At 36.6% G+C, this 20207-nt stretch overlaps 1 protein-coding gene across 1 annotated transcript in view; it reads right to left on the bottom strand.

The window, feature by feature from the left end:
- Frem2 (FRAS1 related extracellular matrix 2) overlaps nt 1-20207 on the bottom strand; it is a 166064-nt gene that overhangs the window by 25158 nt on the left and 120699 nt on the right. Inside the window, exons 7-11 of the mRNA XM_027928932.3 lie at nt 15026-15175; nt 5477-5686; nt 3898-4095; nt 2680-2844; nt 1792-1974 (exon numbers count right to left, since the gene is read on the bottom strand). Coding sequence (XP_027784733.3) covers nt 1792-1974; nt 2680-2844; nt 3898-4095; nt 5477-5686; nt 15026-15175 — 906 coding nt within the window. The remainder of the gene's footprint in view (nt 1-1791; nt 1975-2679; nt 2845-3897; nt 4096-5476; nt 5687-15025; nt 15176-20207) is intronic.

Raw genomic sequence — 20207 nt, forward strand, 5'->3', positions numbered from 1 at the left:
GTTATAAGATAATTTTCTTAGTTAGACCTGTGTGATGTGACAATAAAAAATTTTATTTTGTGACACTTAAAAATCCAGGACTTTCCAAAGAAACTATGGATTTTTGAGTTCTTTTTCCCCTTTCTGCACCAGGATAGTTTGGTGGTTATGATGGAACAGGATTTTCTCAATAAGGAATGTACTTTCTGGTTCGAGAATATTTCAATCATTCAATTTTCCCTTCATATATATATATATATATATGTTTATCCATTTCCACTGTTTGTCCTGCCTTCTGTTCATTCAGGTTTTTATAACTCTCTGAGTTACATAAACCAAAGCACTTCTTATAAGAAGTTAAAACAAAGAACTTGTTTTGAATATTTAAATTGTTGTTTTCTGATTGTACACTGGCTGGGTGACAATCAAAGCTTCTCAGATACACTTTTCTGAATCTGTTACTAAATTTTCAGTGCACAAAAATTTTCAGCCTTTCTGTTATCTGCTTATTTGCATTAGACTGATCTTGACTTAAGCCACAAGAAGAGAAATTAGAGGATGTTTCAGGAAAAAAAAGTCCCTTTAACTTTTATTATAAACAGCATGTTAACTTTTATGGGGCAAAAGCCACAGGTTGATTTAATATTATTTAACTTTTCTCTGAATTCATTTATCAGTCCATTACATAGTTATAATTTTGCTCCTGTTTTAGACAAAAGAATACCTTTAATTCTTAGAAAATCTTTCTATGAAAGGTCATACCATTAATTTTTAGAACACATTTTCTTTATGTAAAATCTGCTCATCATAGAAAAGACTGACTTTAGATTTTTACAATTCAGTAGCTAATCAGTTTTGTTTTATCTTCTTTTGCATTCTAGGGGATTTATTTCAATTATATTGAGAATGATATGGGGATAACTTTGAAGTTCTACAGTGGCTTATCTAATGTTCACCACACATTTAAAAAAAATACAAACCCCTTTGTAGAAGATGGTATTTTTTTCTATGACTTCATTAACTTTGTTATTGATTCAGTTAACACCCATCCGTCACTTTCTAAATTTTGTTAGCGAATTAGAAAATCAATATGAATGCCTGAAGTGCTAGGATGGTCAAAAACTGATTACTGGTAGTGAGAGGTAGAAAAATATAAACATGGTGGATAAGCAAAACTCCAAATAATTCATAAGCCTAATTTTGGATGTAAGTCTAATGTTTAGTCTGTCAGTAAATAAATTAGAAGCGGGGATGGGGTGGGGTGGGGGGTTAGGAGGAAGAAACAGAGGGACAGATAAATCAATTTGTTTTAGCTATTCATAAAAGTCAGTAATAAAATGATCCAATAATTTTCAGAAAGAGAAAGGTGGAATGGACCCAAAGAGACTCTTATATCCCAGAGAACTCAGGGTCCCTTTCGCTGTCCTCTGTTAGCACAAAATTTTCTAGCTTTAGATTTTTATTGTGGGTGTTCTCTAAAACAGACTCTCATCATGACCAACAGGAAATTTACAGGAAAATTATTATTTAATGTCTGATCATTAGATGGAGATAAAATCAGGGAAAAGTTAGATACCAAATAGATCACCTAGGTCTTCTACTCAAAATTTCCCCAAGTCCTACTACATACATCCCGCAAATCAAAAGAAAATGCTAGAAATAAATTCTGTTCTTTATTTTTCTAAAGAAGATGAATTTAAAAGAGCGGCTGTATTTGCATTTCAGCTGAAGCTTTTCTTCTTCTCAAGGGCCTAGCACCAACACGCGGTGCTGGCATGATCCACCTGGTGACAGGCCCTGGGAGCTCCGTACCTTCTGACACAGGGTGATAGTCTTCTCCAGAGGTGGCTGAGCCATCCTTGGTGTGGACTCTCACAATGGAGACCTTCGAAGTGTCTCCTTGGCGAATCACTGGAATTTCAACCACGACTGACTCTCCTGGTTCTTTGGGTTCTGTGACGCTAAATTTGGTTTCTCCAAATTTGATAATAGTCTCTAAAATTGTGGAAAACAGACAGATTAAATTGTTAGTTAGGGGAACACTTTTCTCCCATTCCTAATGTTTCCTTCCATGTGGGAGGAGAGTAATTACTATTACATCCTGGCTTCTCTCTGTCCCCTCACTCAATGTTAGTTTCGAGTGTGTAAAGTGAAGCTGCTAAGTTAGCTCAGCTCCTTTCTGGGAATTAACCAACCCCCAAAGAACATGTGCTCTGGGATGTCCCTTTGTGCCATAAATATACAGGAGCAAACCACTGGCAGGGGGCAGGCAGGGAGCAGACTGTTGGCCCAGGAATACTTGTACCCAAAGTGTGTGTAAGGAGAGGTCCAGGGATGAATGTTTAGGCTTCCTTTTTTAGATATAAGTCATAGTCTCCAAAATCAACTTTTATCAGTTTGGTTTTCTTCTTTCTTTTTTTTAGTATTATTATTTATTTTTATTATTATTTTTATTGCTGTGCTGGGGATTAAACCCAGGGCCTTGCTCATGCCAGGGAAGCACCCTACTATTGAGCCGCATCCCAAGCCTTCAAACTTTATCAGTTTTAATGATTTGTTTTGTTCTCCATTTGTCTTAGTCTTTTTCTTATTTCTCATTTGCTTTCAAATCTTACTCAGCCAGTGGGGTTTTTTTCCTGAGCTGCCTAAAACCTCAACAGGGATGGATTTCACAGCTGAGCACGAGCAACGACTTCTTACTATCAGCATCGTCTCGGATCCTTATCAGAGTTTCATTCTGTTCACCAACTGCAGCCCCAAAGGGAGAGCTGCTTTGCGGAGTGCCAAGTACCAGGCGGAGCTCTTCCACCTCCTCGTAGAGTATGTCATCCATCAGCTCAAGGACACATGGCTTTTCAATCTCACCTGGAACAAATAACAATAACAGCAGGTCAGTCACATCCCATAGGCCAGGAGCCATATGTCACCAATTAGAATGAAACATCACAGGAGCAGGGATGTTACTTTCCCCTGTTGTCTCAGGGGAAGAATAGTGTTTGGCATGAAATAAGCCATCAATAAATATTTGCCAAATGAGTGAATAAATGTTTAAACACATGCTATGACTGACCTTATTCGTACAGGGAATTTTCTTAATGTCTGCTGTAAATTCTATCACTCATCTTAGAAAACAAAGAGGAAAAAGAGCAAATACCAATTTTGCAGAGGAATTTCTAGCATTCTGATTAGGAAGCAAATTTAGTGGGTTTGTATTAGTTGATTATCATTAATTTGATCACATCACTAGTATCTAGTATTATTTACTTTTGTCTTATTAAATAAAGCATTAAGTCAAGACCAATTAGGTCCCTGCCTCTAACGAATAGGGCCAATATTATGTCCTAAATTTTCCCTCATCTCAATAATTTTTAAAATGGTTTTCAATGACAATGAAATATACTATAGTATAGATGTTTAAATAAATAGTTCTCTAATTGTTGGCCATTTATTTAAGTTATTTACAGTTTTCCCTTAAAATAAATGTTACTTTGTGACAAACATCAGCATAAGTAAACTTTTTTTTTACACATTTATTATTCTTTAAGAATATATTCTTATAATTACTGGATCAAAATAATCAAATAGTTTAAGGCACTGAATACATATTTAAAATGTGAGGTTTATTTCATTTCAAAATGAAGTTCAATTCCCAGTATTGTGAGATCTGCTCATTTGATATGTTCTTGTCCACTTAGTTGCAAATAAACAATATAGCACTTCCTTAGGAATCAGTGAGTTAATACAGAAACACAAAGCACATTCATTCAACCTGTCTCAGATGCTTCATCTTATCATTGAGTGCATGTGAAAACATCTTACAGGCTTGAAGTCAAGGCACTTGTATTTCCCAAATGCATACTTCTCAACAAACACTTGCTTTTCTTAAATTCCATTTGAAACTTCCAAGCTCTGATTTACCAGGGAGGAATGTGATGATGGAGACGTCAGTGTTTGGGCGTTCTTCAAAGTCCATCATCACCTGTGCGGACCCCTGCCGTGTATAGCATCGCACTGAAGACCTGTACTGGATATCACCGCTCCTGTGGATCATGGCAGCTATATGCCCATCACTTTCGCTGCCAGTGTAAACTCGCTCTTTGAATTGCATCTTGGGCACTGCAAAAATAAATAATCTTATGGATCAAAGTGAACAGAAATTTCCTCAAGGAACATGGCATTTTGAAAGATGGGATACAGTGGAAAGAATAAGAGAAAAGAAATGAGAAGTTAGGATCTGAGTCTTTACTCGGTCATTTGCCCATGTTTTGAAATTGAAATCACTTAACTTTAAGATCTTTGGTTTCCTTATCATTGAAATTTTGCTCTGCCTATTTTGTGGAATAAGGATATGCAATGAAATGTTAAAGTAGGTGTTATGATTTAGATATGTGGTGTCCCCCAAAAGCTCAGGTGGGAGACAATGCAAGAAAGGCTGGAGGTGAAATGATTGGGTTATGAGAGCCTTAACCTAATCAGTGTGTTAAACAGGGGATTTCAGAATTTCTTGGTATGAAGAACACTAAATATTATGCACTTAATTACAAAAAGTTCATGCAGACCATGCTGAGAAAGTTGAGGCACATAAATTGGGTCAATTACACCTAGGTCTCATTGGCAAGCACTTTCCTCTAAGCATAATCAGAATCATCAGGGTTGACATGTTCAGCATTCCCTTGTGATGATGCCTCAGAGAGCTCTGCCATGTGTTCATCGGCCGGTTGTCACAGAGCAATATATTTGGCACTATATTAGGGAAATCTAAGAAGTGGTTGGGTGAAGGAAATGAAAGTGTCTTGTGGGTCTTATGAAGTGGGAAAAGACCATTGAGTAATGGTCTGCACAGCTCCGTGGATTTCTACCCATTTGCTGTGGGGAGATTCTTGGGATACAAACAAAATACTGATGACAACACCACTGTTTTCTTTGAAATTTGAGAAGTCTAAAGGATTTCTTGTAAGACTTTTTCTATCAAAATGATAGGAGGAGAAAGGAGGACGGGGCCTGCTAATGTATATGCACGGGCTGCACCTGTGTCTACCACTGCCCCTGTCACATTCACATGTTGAAGTCCTAACCTCCGGAACATTAGAATGTGACCTTATTGGTAGGCAGGGACTTTACAGAGGTGACTAAGTTCAAATAAGGACATTATTGTGGGCCCAACTCCAAGATGACTGGTGTTCTCTTAACACAGAAAACTGGACACAGAAGATGATACAAAGAGGCAGGGATAAGACGGCCACCTCCCAGTCAATGAAAGGGTTCTGGAATACCCTTCCTTTGCAGAACTCAAAAAGGACCAACACTGCTAGCACTTTCTGGCCAATGGCTCTGAGGCAATCAATTTCTGTAGTCTTTTATAATGGCTTTTAGTCTTAGTCTTTTATAATGGCGGCTCTGGTAGATGAATATAGGAATACATAGCTTATTGTTCTACTTGTGAATTATATAAACCCTGGATCATCATTTTATATTTGTAAAATTAACAGGCACTCACAGTCTGAGACAGAGTCATTTATGAACACCGTGGCTTTGTTGGGCTCCCCAAGGGCAGCATTCATAGGCATACGAAGCATCAGTTCAAATTTCTCAGTTCCCTCCAGCACTGGTTGTCCAAGGTCATCCAGAATGATAACACGAACAGTCTGCATGTTGACTCCAGGTGCAAAATCTAAATTGCGACTGATTCCCACATAGTCTGTTCCAGCTATGATAGTAACAAAAGGATTATTCAGTTAAAAGATATACAAGAAATAAATTAGATAGATATATTTTATTAAAAATAGAGACAAGCATAATAATACAGACAAATACTTTAATGAAATGCAAAAGATTAGTAGTATCCACATTGGCTGTTGAGGGGGTGAATCAAAGATCAGGTTCTAAACTGAATCTATGTATAATGGTTGAACTTTGGATTCCTTATTTTAGCTTTCTGCATTATAGTTCCTCTATTAGAATCCTCTAATGGAGCTAATAAAAATAAAATCTATATGATTTTGGTGTGACACTACGTAGTGTACAACTAGAGAAATGAAAAGTTGTGCGGCAATTGTGTACAATGAATCAAAATATATTCTACTGTCATATACATAATTAAAATAAATAAATTAATAAAAAAATCAAATCTAAAACAATCAGCAGTGTCAATCAAATGTTAAATTTAATATAAATTACTATATATGAATACAAAGCATTTTTAAACATTAGTTAAATATCATACTTCTTATTTCTATATTTCTGGAGCTACCATAGAACACCCTGTTTAGATGTATGGTTGTCTGTTAGATATAGCAACATATTTCAGGTATGAGCTGCTGTCCCCTACCCCTACCCACATTCGCAAGGAAACAAGAGCAAGCTTCTATTCCAAAGATTTATTTGATCTTTGATTTAATATTTTTCAGACCATGAAGTGTTGGTATCTCCATTAATATCTAAAGTAGGGGACTGGGGTTGTGGCTCAGCAGTATAGCGCTCTCCTAGCATGTGCAAGGCCCTGGGTTTGATCTCAGCACCACATAAATATAAATGAATAAAACAAGGGTATTGTGTCCAACTACAACTAAAAAATAAATATTAAAAAAATATAAAGTAGCTAAAAATGAAACTATCTCTTAATCTTTAGCCACTACATCTATAAATATTTAAAACTAGAGGAAAGTAATTCAGCATTATTGCTTCTGTTTTCATACTTTTTGCTGTTCTAACTCTCATTTTGTACCTACTTTACCTCCAAATGTGTAACTTTCTAAGAGTATTTGTCTTTAATTAATTTCAAGACTTTTCTTTATTTCCTGGGGCAGGGGTTGTAGCTTAGCATGCACGAGGTCCTGGGTTACATCCCCAGTGCCAAAAACAAAAATCAAAACTGAAATAAAATAAAACAACAAAAAAATTGTATCTCCTTGTAATTCTTTTTCTATTTTCTTTGCCTCCATTTCTTACATTTTATTCTCATTTGTCTTTCCCTCTCTCCAGATTCTGATTTGAAATTTCCTTTCAAAAATAAAAAATTTGAAAAAAAATAAATAAAAAATTGGCTAAACAACTGTTTACTGAATACTTGCAGTATGCAAAGCCCCACACTAGTTCCAATGCATTGAAAAAGATAAAACTTAGTTGACTTTTGAAAATGGCATTCATGAATATGTGATGTGTATATGACATATGTGTGCACAGTTCACACATTCCTAACACAATGATGAATCTATGTATATGCGAGACTTTGTATTGTTGGTTGACTAGAAAAAAGAAAGGGGCTGGGGCTGGGGCTCAGCAGTAGTGCACTTGCCTGGCATATATGTGGGACTGGGTTTGGTTCTCAGCACCGTATATAAATAAATAAATGTCTATCAACAACTTTAAAAAAAAAAAGAAAATCTTGAACCCTATGCTTGCCCTAAATTTATGATCAGCTTTTTGGGATATAGATCTCAGAATAAGAGAGAAGCATGTGGTAGCTGGGACAGTTTGTACAATGAAGTATGAAAAAGAATTTGGGTCTTATGTACTTCTGTGGACACTTGGTTAAAATAAGGAGGAAGTCAAATTAAGATGCATGACATGTCTTCAGATTTCTTTGAGGGTAGTCAGCATTACTGTTGTGCATGTAACTTAACAACATTCAACCATGTTAGATTTCCCATATATGGAAAATCAGCTCATGCGAACATAGGCATTAGAATTTAGAATATCACTGTTTGGCTATTGTGAAGTCAAATGTGGGCATGCATGTATCACTGTAGTATTACGACTTTAATTCTTTAGGAAAAATACTGAGGAGTAGTATAGCTGGGTCATAGTGTGGTTCTATGCCTTGTCTTTTGAGGATGCTCCATACCGAATTACATAGTAGTTGTACTAATTTACAGTCTCGCCAACAGTGTAAGAGTGTTACTTTTTTTCTACATCCTCTCCAGCATTTATTATTCATTTTCTTTTTTAAAATTCTAATTTGTATGACAGTAGAATGCATTGCAATTCATATTATACATATAGAGCACAATTTTTCATATCTCTGGTTGTACACAAAGTAATCACACCATTCTTGTCTTCATACATGTACTTAGGGTAATGATGTCCATCTCATTCCACTGCCTTTCTTACCCCTATGATCTCACCCTTCCTCTCCCTCCCCTTTGCTCTATCTAGATTTTATCTAATACATCCATGATCTCCCCCAACCCCATTATGAATCAGCATCCTTAATATCAGAGAAAACATTTGGCATTTTTGGGATTGGCTAACTTCACTTAGCATAATATTCTCCAACTCCATCCATTTACCTGCAAATGCCATGATTTTATTCTCTTTTAATGCTGAACAGTATTCCATTGTGTATATATAATACATTTTCATTATCCATCATCAAACAAAGGGCATCTAGGTTGGTTCCACAGTTTAGCTATTGTGAATTGTGCTTCTAGAAACATTGATGTGGCTGTGTCCCTGTAGTATGCTGTTTTTAATTCCTTTGGGTATAAACCTAGGAGAGGTATAGCTGGGTCAAATGGTGGATCCATTCCCAGATTTCCAAGGAATCTCCATACTCCTTTCCATATTGGCTGCATCAATTTGCAGTCCCACTAGCAATGTATGAGAGTGCCTTTTTCCCCACATCCTCACCAACACTTACTGTTGTTTGTATTCTTAATAGCTGCCATTCTGACTGGAGTGAGATGAAATCTTATAGTAGTTTTGATTTGCATTCTCTAATTGCTAGAGATTGTTGAACATTTTTTCACATATTTGTTGATTAATTAATTGTATATCAACTTCTGAGAAATGTCTGTTCAGTTCCTTGGCCCATTTATTGATTGAGTTATTTGTTTTTTTGGTGTTAAACTTCTTGAGTTCTTTATATATCCTGGAGAATAGTGCTCCATCTGATGTGCATGTGGTAAAAATTTGCTCCCCAAATGTAGGCTCTCTATTCACCTCACTGATTGTTTCTGTTGCTGAGAAGCAGCTTTTTAGTTTGAATCCATCCCATTTATTGATTCTTGATTTTGGCTCTTGCACTATAGGAGTCTTATTAAGGAAGTCAGGGTCTAATCCCACATGATGGAGATTTGGGCCTAAGTTTTCTTCTATTAGGTGCAGTGTCTCTGGTTTAATTTCTAGGTCCTTGATCCACTTTGAGTTGATTTTTGTGCATGGTGAGAGATAAGGGTTTAATTTCACATTGTTGCATATGGATTTCCAGTTTTCCCAGCACCATTTGTTGAAGAGGCTCTCTTTTCTGCAATGTATATTTTTGTCTAATATACATATATATTATATTATATGTATAATATAATATATTATATATAACTGTATATATGTGGGTTTGTCTCTCTGTCCTCTACTCTGTACCATTGGGCTACAAGTCTATTTTGGTGCCAATACCATGTTGTTTTTGTTACTATTGCTCTGTAGTATAGTTTAAGGTCTGATATACTGATGCCACCTACTTCATTCTTCTTACTAAGGACTGTTTTAGCTATTCTGGGTCTCTTATTTTTCCAGATGAATTTCATGACTTCTTTTTCTATTTCTATGAGGAATGTCATTAGGATTTTGATTGGAATTGCATTAAATCTGTATAGTACTTTTGGTAGTATGGTCATTTTGACAATATTAATTTTGCCTATCCAAGAGCAAGGTAGATCTTTCCATCTTCTAAGGTCTTCTTTTATTTCTTTCTTTAATGTCCTGTAGTTTTTTGTTGTAGAGGTCTTTCACCTCTTTTGTTGAGTCCCTAGTATTTTTTTTATTTTGAGGCTATTGTAAATGGGCTGGTTTTCCTTGTTTCCGTTTCAGAGGATTTGTCACTGACATACAGAAATGCCTTTGATTTATGGGTGTTGATTTTATATCCTGCTAATTTGCTGAATTAATTTATTAGTTCTACAAGTTTTCTGGTGGAATTTTTTGGGTCTTTTAGGTTCGAATGTTGAACCAACCTTGCATCCCTGGGATGAACCCCACTTGATCGTTGTGCACTCTTTTTTGATATGTTTTTGTATTCAATTTGCCAGAATCTTATTCAGAATTTTTGCACCTATGTTCATTAGAGATATAGGTTTGATGTTCTCTGTCTTTGGTATCTTTGCTTGGTTCTGGAATCAGGGTAATACTGGCCTCATAGAATGAGTTTGGAATTGTGCTCTCTTTTTCTATTTTATGAAATAATTTGTAGAGTATAGGTATTAGTTCTCCTTTATAGGTCTTGTAGATATCAGATGTGTATCCATCTTGTCCTGGGATTTTCTTGTTTGGTAGGCTTCTGATGGCATCTTTTATTTCCTTGCTTGAAACTGATCTGTTTAAATTGTGTATATCATCCTGATTCAATTTGGGTAACTCCTATGCCTCTGGAATTTGTTGATGCCTTTGATATTTTCTATTTTATTGGAGTACAAGTTTTCAAAATAATTTCTAATTATCTCCTATATTTCTGTAGTGTCTGTTGTGATATTTCCTTTTTCATCACATATGTTAGTGATTTCAGTTTTTCCTCTCCTTCTCTTCATTAGCATGGCTAAGGGTTTGTCAATTTTATTTATTTTTTCAAAGAACCAACTTTTTCAATTGTTTCTTTTGTTTCAGTTTCATTGATTTCAGCTCTGATTTTAATTATTTCCTGTTTTCCACTAATTTTGGTGTTGGTTTGTTTTTCTTTTTCTAGGGCTTTGAGATGTAATGTTAGGTCATTTATTTGTTGACTTTTTCTTCTTTGAAGGAATGAACTCCATGCAATGAACTTTCCTGTTAGTACTGCCTTCATAGTGTCCCAGCGATTTCAGTATGTTGTATCTGTGTTCTCATTTACCTCTAGGAATTTTTAAATCTCTTCCTTGAGGTCTTTTGCAACCCATTGTTCATTCATTAGCATATTATTTAGTCTCCAGGTATTGGAGTAGCTTTTGTTTTTTATTTTGTCATTGATTTCTAATTTCATTCCATTATGATCTGACAAAATGCAGGGTAGTATCTCTACTTTTTTTGTATCTGCTAAGAGTTGCTTAGAGGCATAATATATGGTCTTCTTTAGAGAAGGATCCAGATGCTGCTGAGAAGAATGTGTATTCACTCGTTGAAGGATGAAATATTCTATATATGTCAGTTAAGTCTAAGTTATTGATTGTATTATTGAGTTCTATAGTTTCTTTGTTCAGCTTTTGTTTGGAAGATCTATCCAGTGGTGAAAGAGGTGTGTTAAAGTCACCCAGAATTATTGTGTTGTGGTCTATTTGACTCTTGAATTTGAGAAGAGTTTGTTTGATGAAAGCAGATGTTTCATTGTTTGGGGCATATATATTTATAATTGGTGTATAGTTCCCTTGAGCAGTATGTAGGGTCCTCCTTTATCCCTTTTGATTAACTTTATCTTGAAGTCTACTTGATATGAGTACGGAGACCCCTGCTTGCTTCCTCAGTCTATGTGAGTGCTGTGATTTTTTTCCAACATTTCACCTTCAGTCTGTGGATGTCTTTCCCTATGAGATGAGTCTCTTGCAGGCAGCAAATTGTTGGTCTTTTTTTTTTTTTTAATCCAATCTGCTAGTCTATGTCTTTTGATTGGTGAGCTTAGGCCATTAACATTCAGGGTTATTATTGAGATATGATTTGTATTCCCAGCCATTTTTGTTTATTTTTGATATTTAACTTGGTTTCTCCTTTGATTAGTTTAATACCTCTCTCTGCTGATTTTCATCATTATTTTTCATTTCCTCTTCATTGAATATTTTCCTGAGGATATTCTGTAGTGCAGGCTTTCTAGTTGTAAATTCTTTTAACTTTTGTCTATCATGAAAGGTTTTTATTTCATCATCAAATCTAAGGCTTAATTTTGCTGGATATAAGATTCTTGGTTGGCATCCATTTTCTTTCAGAGCGTGGTGTATGTTGTTCCATCATCTCCTAGCTTTGAGGATCTGGGTTGAAAAATCTGCTGAGATACAAATTGGTCTCCCCCTATATGTGATCTGATTCCTCTTGCGGCTTTTAAGATTCTATCCTTATTCTGTATGCTAGGCATTTTCATTATAATGTGTCTTGGTGTAGATCTATTGTAAATTTGTACATTTGGTGTCCTGTAAGCCTTTTGTATTTAATTTTCCAATTCATTCTTCATGCTTGGGAAATTTTCTGATATTATCTCATAAAAGAGATTGTGCATTTCTTTGGTTTGAAACTCTGTGACTTCCTCTATCCCAATAACTTAGATTTGGTCTTTTGATGCTATTCCATAATTCTTGGATGTTCTGTTTATGGTTTCTTACTATATTCACTGTGTGGTCAACTTTATTTTCCAGATTATATACTTTGTCTTCATTATCTGATGGTCTGTCTTCCAAGTGATCTAGTCTGTTGGTGATACTTTCTATTGAGTTTTTTATTTGGTTTATTGTTTCCTTAATTTCAAGGATTTCTGAATTTTTTTTTAGAGTATCTCTTTCTTGAAGTAATCTTCTGCTACCTCTATTTGCTCCTTTATCTCTTTGTTGGTGTGATCAATGGTGTCCTATATTTGCTCTCCTATCTCTTTGTTGGAGTGATCAATTTTTGCCTGTATTTGCTCATTTAATTCTTTAACTCACAGATCATTTTAATTATGAACCTTCTGAACTCTTTCTCTGAAATTTTATCAACTTCACTGTCCGTAGATTCTGTCACTGTAGTATCCTGGTTTGTTTGGGGCACTTTCCTCCCTTGTTTTTTCATGTTGTTTATGTGTCTTCCTTTCTTGCAGTGTGGATCTGAGATATTACAGTTTCTACCCTATCATCTTGTGGTATCTGTGCAGATTATTTGTACCTCACCTTGATGTTGGACTTCCAGACCCTGCAGGGGTCCCTCGATGTATGCTACTTCAACTAAAGTTGGTGGCAGCAATAAGTGGAGGTATCTCAAGACAGCAGTGGAGGTGTCCTAAGATGGATGCAATGTCTTTCAGAGATGGTGAAAGATGAAAGGATGGGCCTTATACTGTCTTTGGAATGCCTGCTCCAAGATGCAGCTGTTTCTAGACCCTGTTGTCCAAAGGTAGAGGCTACTGCGTGGGGAAGTCTATGGCGATGTCTGCAGTGTCCCAAAATGGAAGTGCGTTAGGTCTGAGCTTCCAGGTTTGGGGGGTATGTGGCAGAGTGGGACCTGCCCTGGGCCTGGGTCCTGTGCAGGTGGGCGGAGGCAGTCCCGTGCTGGAGCTTGAGCTCCAGCAGGAGTCTGCCCGTGGCAGGATGGACTCGGGCCTACTCTGGGCCTAGGTCCTGCGCAGGTCTATTATTTGTGCTCTTGATGACTGCCATTTTGACTGGAGTGAGATAAAAATTTCAGTATAGTTTTGCATTGTGTTTCCCAAACTGCTAAAGGTGTTGGTCATTTTTTCATATACTTGTTGGCCAATTACATTTCTTCTTTTGAGAAGGATCTAATTAATTAATTTGCCTATTTATTAATTGGGTTATTTGATTTTTTGTGTAAAATTTTGAGTTCTTTATATATTTTAGATATTAATCCTGTCGGAAGAGTAGCTAGCAAAGATTTTCTCTGATTATGTAGGTTTTCTCTTCACGTCCCTAATTGTTTCCTTCGCTGTGCAGAAGCTTTTTAATTTGATGCCATCCCATTTAACAACTCTTTGTACTATTTCCTGAGATTTAGGGGTCCTGTCTACCCATGTTTATAGCATCCCAGTTCACAATAACCAATCTATGGAACCAGCGTAAGTGTCCATCAATAGATGAATGGATTAAAAAAATGTGGTATATATACACAATTAAGTTTTATTCAGCCATAAAGAAAAAAAAAAGAAATTATGTCATTTTCAGGAAAACGGATGGAACTAGAACCATTATTTTAATCAAAATAAACCACACTCAGAAGGTCAAGGCCATATGTTTTCTCTCATGTGCAAGCTAAAGAAGAAAAAGTAAATTAAAGATGGAGGGGGCAGGAAATCTCATGAAAATCAAAGGAAGATCAGTAGAAGAAAGGAATCTGGGGTTGGGAATTGCTGTGGAGTGATATTGGCCAAATTATATTGTTATATGTGTGCACGTACAAATACGTAACAACATATCCCATCATTATGTACAATTATGATGCACCAAGAAAAAATGTGGAAAAAATTTTCAGAAAGTTACAATAAGTGAAATTTGAATTTGCCACATTCCAAGCACTAGGCTGAATCCTACAAGTGAGGTGACATGTAGATGCACCTTACATGGCCTCCCACTTTCACCACTCTGCAGTCTCTCTTCTGCATTGTTGGGGCATCTTCACCTTGAGTCACCATTATGTGCTCACACATGGGTTAACAATGGTGGCATCTGGACTGAACACGTACAGACTCTTTTTTTCTAACCATTATCCCCTAAACACTAGTATATACCAACAATTTACATAGGACTCATGTGATGTGACATAAGTACTCTAGAATAAAGACGTGAAGTACACAGAAGATGTATGTAAATTATATGCAAATACAGTATCATTTCATGAAAGGGATTTGAGCATCTGAAGATTAAGGTAGCCACAGAGGAATCCTGCAACCAATTCCCCATGATATCAAGGGACAATTGTATATGTATCAAAACATCACATGGTGTCCCATAAAAGTGTACAATGATTATGTGTCAATTAAGAACAAAATTAAAAAGTGTTTTTGGGGGACTGGAGTTGTGGCTCAGCGGTAGAGTGGTAGACTAGCATGTGTAAGGCACTGGGTTTGAGTCTCAGTACCACATACAAATAAATAAAATAAAAAAATTCATCAACAACTAATAAAAATATTTTTTAAAAAGTGTTTTTGGAAAGAAAAATAGAATTCAGAGTCTCTGAGTCTTTCATTTTTAACCTAGCCTCTGATTCATGGCCCTTGAATGTCCCACAATAGTAAATAAAGCCCAAGTTCATCTACTATGAGAAGATATCAGGAAAAAACATCCATCCAGACTGCTTCAGTAAGAGCAGAGCCATTCTGGCTGTGAAGCATTTTGTGTCCTGATAGTTGAAAGCTGCAGAGCAATCAAAAGAGCTAATATGGGAAACCTCTCACCATCTGCAGAAGGAGGATCCGTCTTCTGAGATCTCACTGTGACACTGGAAGGCCTGGAGAGGTCAGTACCTGTTCTCCACACCTGCACCTCCACATGGCCAGAGCTCTCGTCCACAGAGTACTGCACATTCCCAAAGTAGAAGCTGGGTTCTGTTAGGAATGGACCACAAACCACTTCTGTTATTTTTACTTTTTCACATCAAATGCTACTGACGCGATTTCAAAGAAGAGTTACCTTCATCTTATATCATCATAAGTTTTCCTTTAAGTAAGCAAAATCTCTTTATTCTGTGCATCCATACAGTTGTTAGGTAAAAGTGCCATGGCTCACGAACAAAAATACTTACGGTAAAGTGCTTTATGGAACTTTTTAACCTTGAGGCATAAGAATGAGTTTGTCGTCCCTATCTGGGATTATGAATGGCTTCTAAATGTACTTCTTGAAAGCTTAGATGGAAAAAAGAACGAAATGAAATGTAACACATAAGACTGATTGTTTTTAAAGTCTGGCCCCAGCATTCATCATCTCCTACCAAATTTCCACTCTGATCCGGAGACATTATACTTGCATTCTGTCTTTTATCTATTAGATTTTGGGCTTAATCCAATGTATTTGGGTCCATTATAATGAATAGGGTGAGAAAATACTGGTGCAAAGAGACTGAATATGTGTGATCACCAGCCACAAGGACTTTAAGGAGAACTGATTGCTGGTACCTGTGTATTTTTTTTGGGATCTTCTCTATCAACTGAAGCTTTCCTAAAGTGTCATGGTTTATATATGAGGTGTCCCCTAAAAGCTCATGTGTGAAACAATGCAAGAGCTTTTAGGGTACAATGATTGGGTGATGGGAGTCTTAACCGATTTAGTGTATTAATTGTCCGATGGGGATTAACTGGTTGGTAACTGTAGGCAGGTAGGTGTAACTGGAGGAGGTAGGTCATTGGGGACATGCCTTTGGGGTATATATTTTGTCCTTGGTGAGTGGACTCTCTCTGTCTTCTGGTTCCAGGTTCTCAGGCGCTTTCCTTCACCATGAACTTCCTCTGCAATGTTCTTTCTTGCCTCACTTCAGGCCCAGATGAATAGGGTCAGTCATCTGTGGACCAAGACCTCTGAAATCATTAGCCCCTCAATACACTTTTCCTTCTCTAAAATAGTTCTTGTCAGGTCTTTTGGTCACAGCAGTGAAAAAGCTGACTAAAACAGTGAGTAAACCATCTAATTCCAAGACTTCAGTGTTTGTCCTTATATAGGAAGATGATGTGACTTGGGTTACTAAACTAGGGCATATGCTTTGGGACTTTGTCTTTTTTTCCAGGATTGGTGATGAGTCTGAATTGATCTAATCTAATAATTATTTTCCATCTGATTCTACCTGTGACCAATAGTTTACTTTGTGATAGAGCTGTTAGGAGTCTGGAATAAAGCAGTCAGATGACTAATGAATAAAACTGAGAGATAATTTGTGAGCTTTTTTTTTTAAGAACTTATTTTGAAATACAGAGAGGCACATAGGAAATTGGAAAAAAGTGGAGTCTATACTTTTCCTATTTGTGAGCTCACTTTATAAGTCATTAAGAAAATTAATTGTACACACATAAAGTGAACAGCCCTTTGAAGTGAATATTTTAGTCATTTGTCTCTAGTTTTGTGAGATTTGAAAGGACTGTATCTAAAAGGATGGGCAATTCACATCACTGTTCCTTGGAACACAAAGTCATTAAAAAGATATTGTCATGTTCCAGAGAATCTGATCCAATTCCCAAATTCCCAAAAAAATGGAGCAAAACCTGGCAACAATGGCTCAAAAAGCCATTGCAGAAACAAAAAAAAAAAAATCTCTGTGCACTATTCAAGTTGAATATGAATTCTTTATTTTCTTGCCCTAAATAATTTACTTTTATTAAAATTAGAAAAGTCTGTTCATTTTTTTTTCACATGGTGGGTAGGATTAAAAGCACAGTCGCCCTGAATTCTTAAATAATGCCAAACCAATGTTGGACATTTTGTTTGCATATTTTGGTTCAGGAGGTGATAAATCTGCCTACAGCATAGTCCACCTCCCTACCATCCCTCCAAGGTGGCTGCTGTTAGGGAAAGTGAGTGTGCGGTATAGATGAAGGTGTTATCTTATCCACCTTAGTCAAAGCAGACTTGGACTGCAAGCCAATACATTCCTTACATTTCTCACACTAAGGAGGGGGCAAAGGTGAAGACAGAAAGCCCTGACAAGGCTTACTCTGGCCAGATGGCAAACCAGGCACATCTGCATGTCTTTTCAAAGGCTTTCTATAATTATCATGGAGGCTCAATCACCTCCAACCAAAAAGTGAGCTCTCTAAATCTCTTTACATTCCTGGGAAACCATAGCATTGCACAGATTAAGTTTCTGAGTTATGGGATAGAGCTGTGAAAGGCAGTCAGGAAGGACCAATCACCTATTTAATAATGTTACCTCCCATCTGCCTGCTCCTCACAGATATGTACTAGGAATGGAATGGAATAAAACCATGGAAGTACAATCATAAAACACCAAAGAAGCTACTTACCAGAGAAGAAATTGTGTGGGTTTTTTTTTTTTTTTGCATTTGTGTGTTCAGATTTGTTTTGTCAACTTTAGAACAAGTTTTAATTTTAAAGCATAATCCATACATGGTGGTGGTGGTGGGAGGTCCTATGTCATACTCTGAGAATTTTATCCAACTGGTCATTCAGAGTGAAGAGTAATGATAATAGTTAACGTAAATAGACACATGTACTTTATATACATGTGTGTGGGTGGGTGGGGGAGCAGCATATATAACAATGCTATAAATAAGTTCCATAAATGATGCAAACAATATTGTCATATTGCCTATTATGTGGTGTAATGTTAGCTCCAGCAGAAAGAAGGAGGGGTAATCTAAACAGGGTTTTAATCCTAAATCCCTCAGTTCTAAAACAACAGTTAATAGAACGAGTTAGGAAAGTTAATTACTTACTTCCTTAAAAGGAAGTTTTTGATTATCAGTCAACTTAAGTTATTTAGAAGATTTCTTTCTGTCTCTGCTCCACTGAGGATGACTGGAAAACTGGTTAAACACAAATTGCAATCATTGCATTCAAGTTTGAGGTGATTAATTATTATGAGATTAAAATACAATTAAATAGTTCCTATAAGACAATTACAAAATAAAAAAACACCCATACCCTAAGTACTTAGTTTCTTGGGTGGGGTAAAATAAAATAACTGGATATTAGAACTTTTATATCTAGATGAATTATGCAGATTATTTGTATTTCAAATTCTCAATATCTTTTCAAAATCTCTAACATTTGAATAGTGTTTATAATTGTTTGTATTGGGACAAAACCTTATGCATATAAATGAGCTACCGGGGATTGAACTCAGGGGCACTCAGTCACTGAGCCACATCTCTCAGCACTATTTTGTATTTTATTTAGAGACAGGGTCTCACTGAGTTGCTTAGCATGTTGCTTTTGCTGAGTATGGCTTTGAACTGGCGATCCTCCAGTCTCAGGCTCCTGAGCTGCTGGGATTACAGGCATGCACCACCATGCCCAGTGAGGTACAGATTTTTTTTTTAAACTATATATTTTTTAGTTGTCAATGGGTCTTTTTCTTTTATTTATTTATATGTGGTGCTGAGGATCAAACCCAGGACCTCTCACATGCCAGGCAAGCTCTCTACCACTGAGCCACAACTTCAGCCCTGAGCTACAGATCTTTTAAGCAGTGAGTTGAGTTATAGACATCACTCAGGAAAAACAGCCAGATGTTCCTGGAATATTTTAATGGCTGCCAAGCAAGTTTAAAAGGAAGAAAAGGATAAATGGGTGAAGACTGTCCATGATTGAAGGATACCTATGAAAAATCCAGAATAATTGCTTGTGTTAGCAAATAATTATTATTTATGAGTAAGATTTTTAACTCATATCTTTCTTTGGTATTTATTTATTTATTTATTTATTTTTACCTAGGAAATTAGCTTCTTTTAGGCATTAACTGAAGATTTTTGTGGATCAGTCATGGAAATACTCATATGACAACTTAAGAGTAAGTTAGCAAAAGCATGTTCACTTGTTTAATTCTCTAATTCTGCTCTTAAATATACACTATGCCTTGTATTACATTGAAGTTAACAGACTTACTGGGGAAAACAGTCAGTAGCTGATATTTATAACCAGGAATGAGCAGATAATCAGGGAAAGCCACACAACCTGCAGCCCACACCTACATGATATCAACAGCCATTTCTTAGCACTCCCTCACCCTCAGGTGAGACTCCATAATGCAAGTTTATTTCTTCTGCAGAGGAAAGATAAGTCATGTCCAAAATGCATGTGATCAGTACAGAGGAGGTTTGCAATTGGCCTAGTGAAAGTGTGAAATTCCTAAAGGGAGAAAAAAAAAATCTACTCTCCAAGCTTTGTGGCATTGCACTTCCAAGTCCAGGGTGCAATTAGCTCATTAAGCATTACTAAGACTTTCAAAGTTGGAGATACGTTTACTCCACATGGCACAGAAACAATCACATTTTTTTCCTGCAAAGGCAGAAGAGAAGGCTTGGCAAGCCACGCAGTGTACACACCTGCAACAAAGGGAAATAGTTTCAGTTTTTTTCCCATAGGGTAAAAGTGAACTTTTTTTTTAAGGTGTCTAGATTGATGTTTACAATTACACTGTGTCTCATGAGATGAAAGCAAGAGGTTCTTGGAGTAATTGCTATCTGGAGCCAAGTCTTATTTACTCACGTGTACATGAACCATCAGTCAAATAACCTTTGTGGATCTGACTAACATGTTTGTTTAGAACTGAACCGAATAGAAGCTTTCATGCTTTCTTTTGGTTCAGGCTGAAAATAATACAAAGAAGCCTCCTAAAACTGTCTCCAACTCAGATCTTTCTTCTGAGCTTTGACCTTGAGAATCACCACCTACCTAACCACATCCCAAAGGGCACCTCAAGGTAAACTTCTCCAAAACAGAGTTGATCAAGTCAGTGCCACCACACCCCCTAGTGTCCTTCTGTCTTCCTGCCACTAACTTAGATGCCTATGCAGCCAGCATCACCTGCCATTTGAATTCCCCTAATAACCACGAAACAGGCTCTTAATTGGAATGGCCATCCCCAGAGCACATGGTGTCAGGGCAGTCCTTTTGCTGAAAAGCTTCTAA

The sequence above is a fragment of the Marmota flaviventris genome, chromosome 4, assembly GCF_047511675.1.
Source record: "Marmota flaviventris isolate mMarFla1 chromosome 4, mMarFla1.hap1, whole genome shotgun sequence".
NCBI classification, from domain to species: Eukaryota; Metazoa; Chordata; class Mammalia; order Rodentia; family Sciuridae; genus Marmota; species Marmota flaviventris.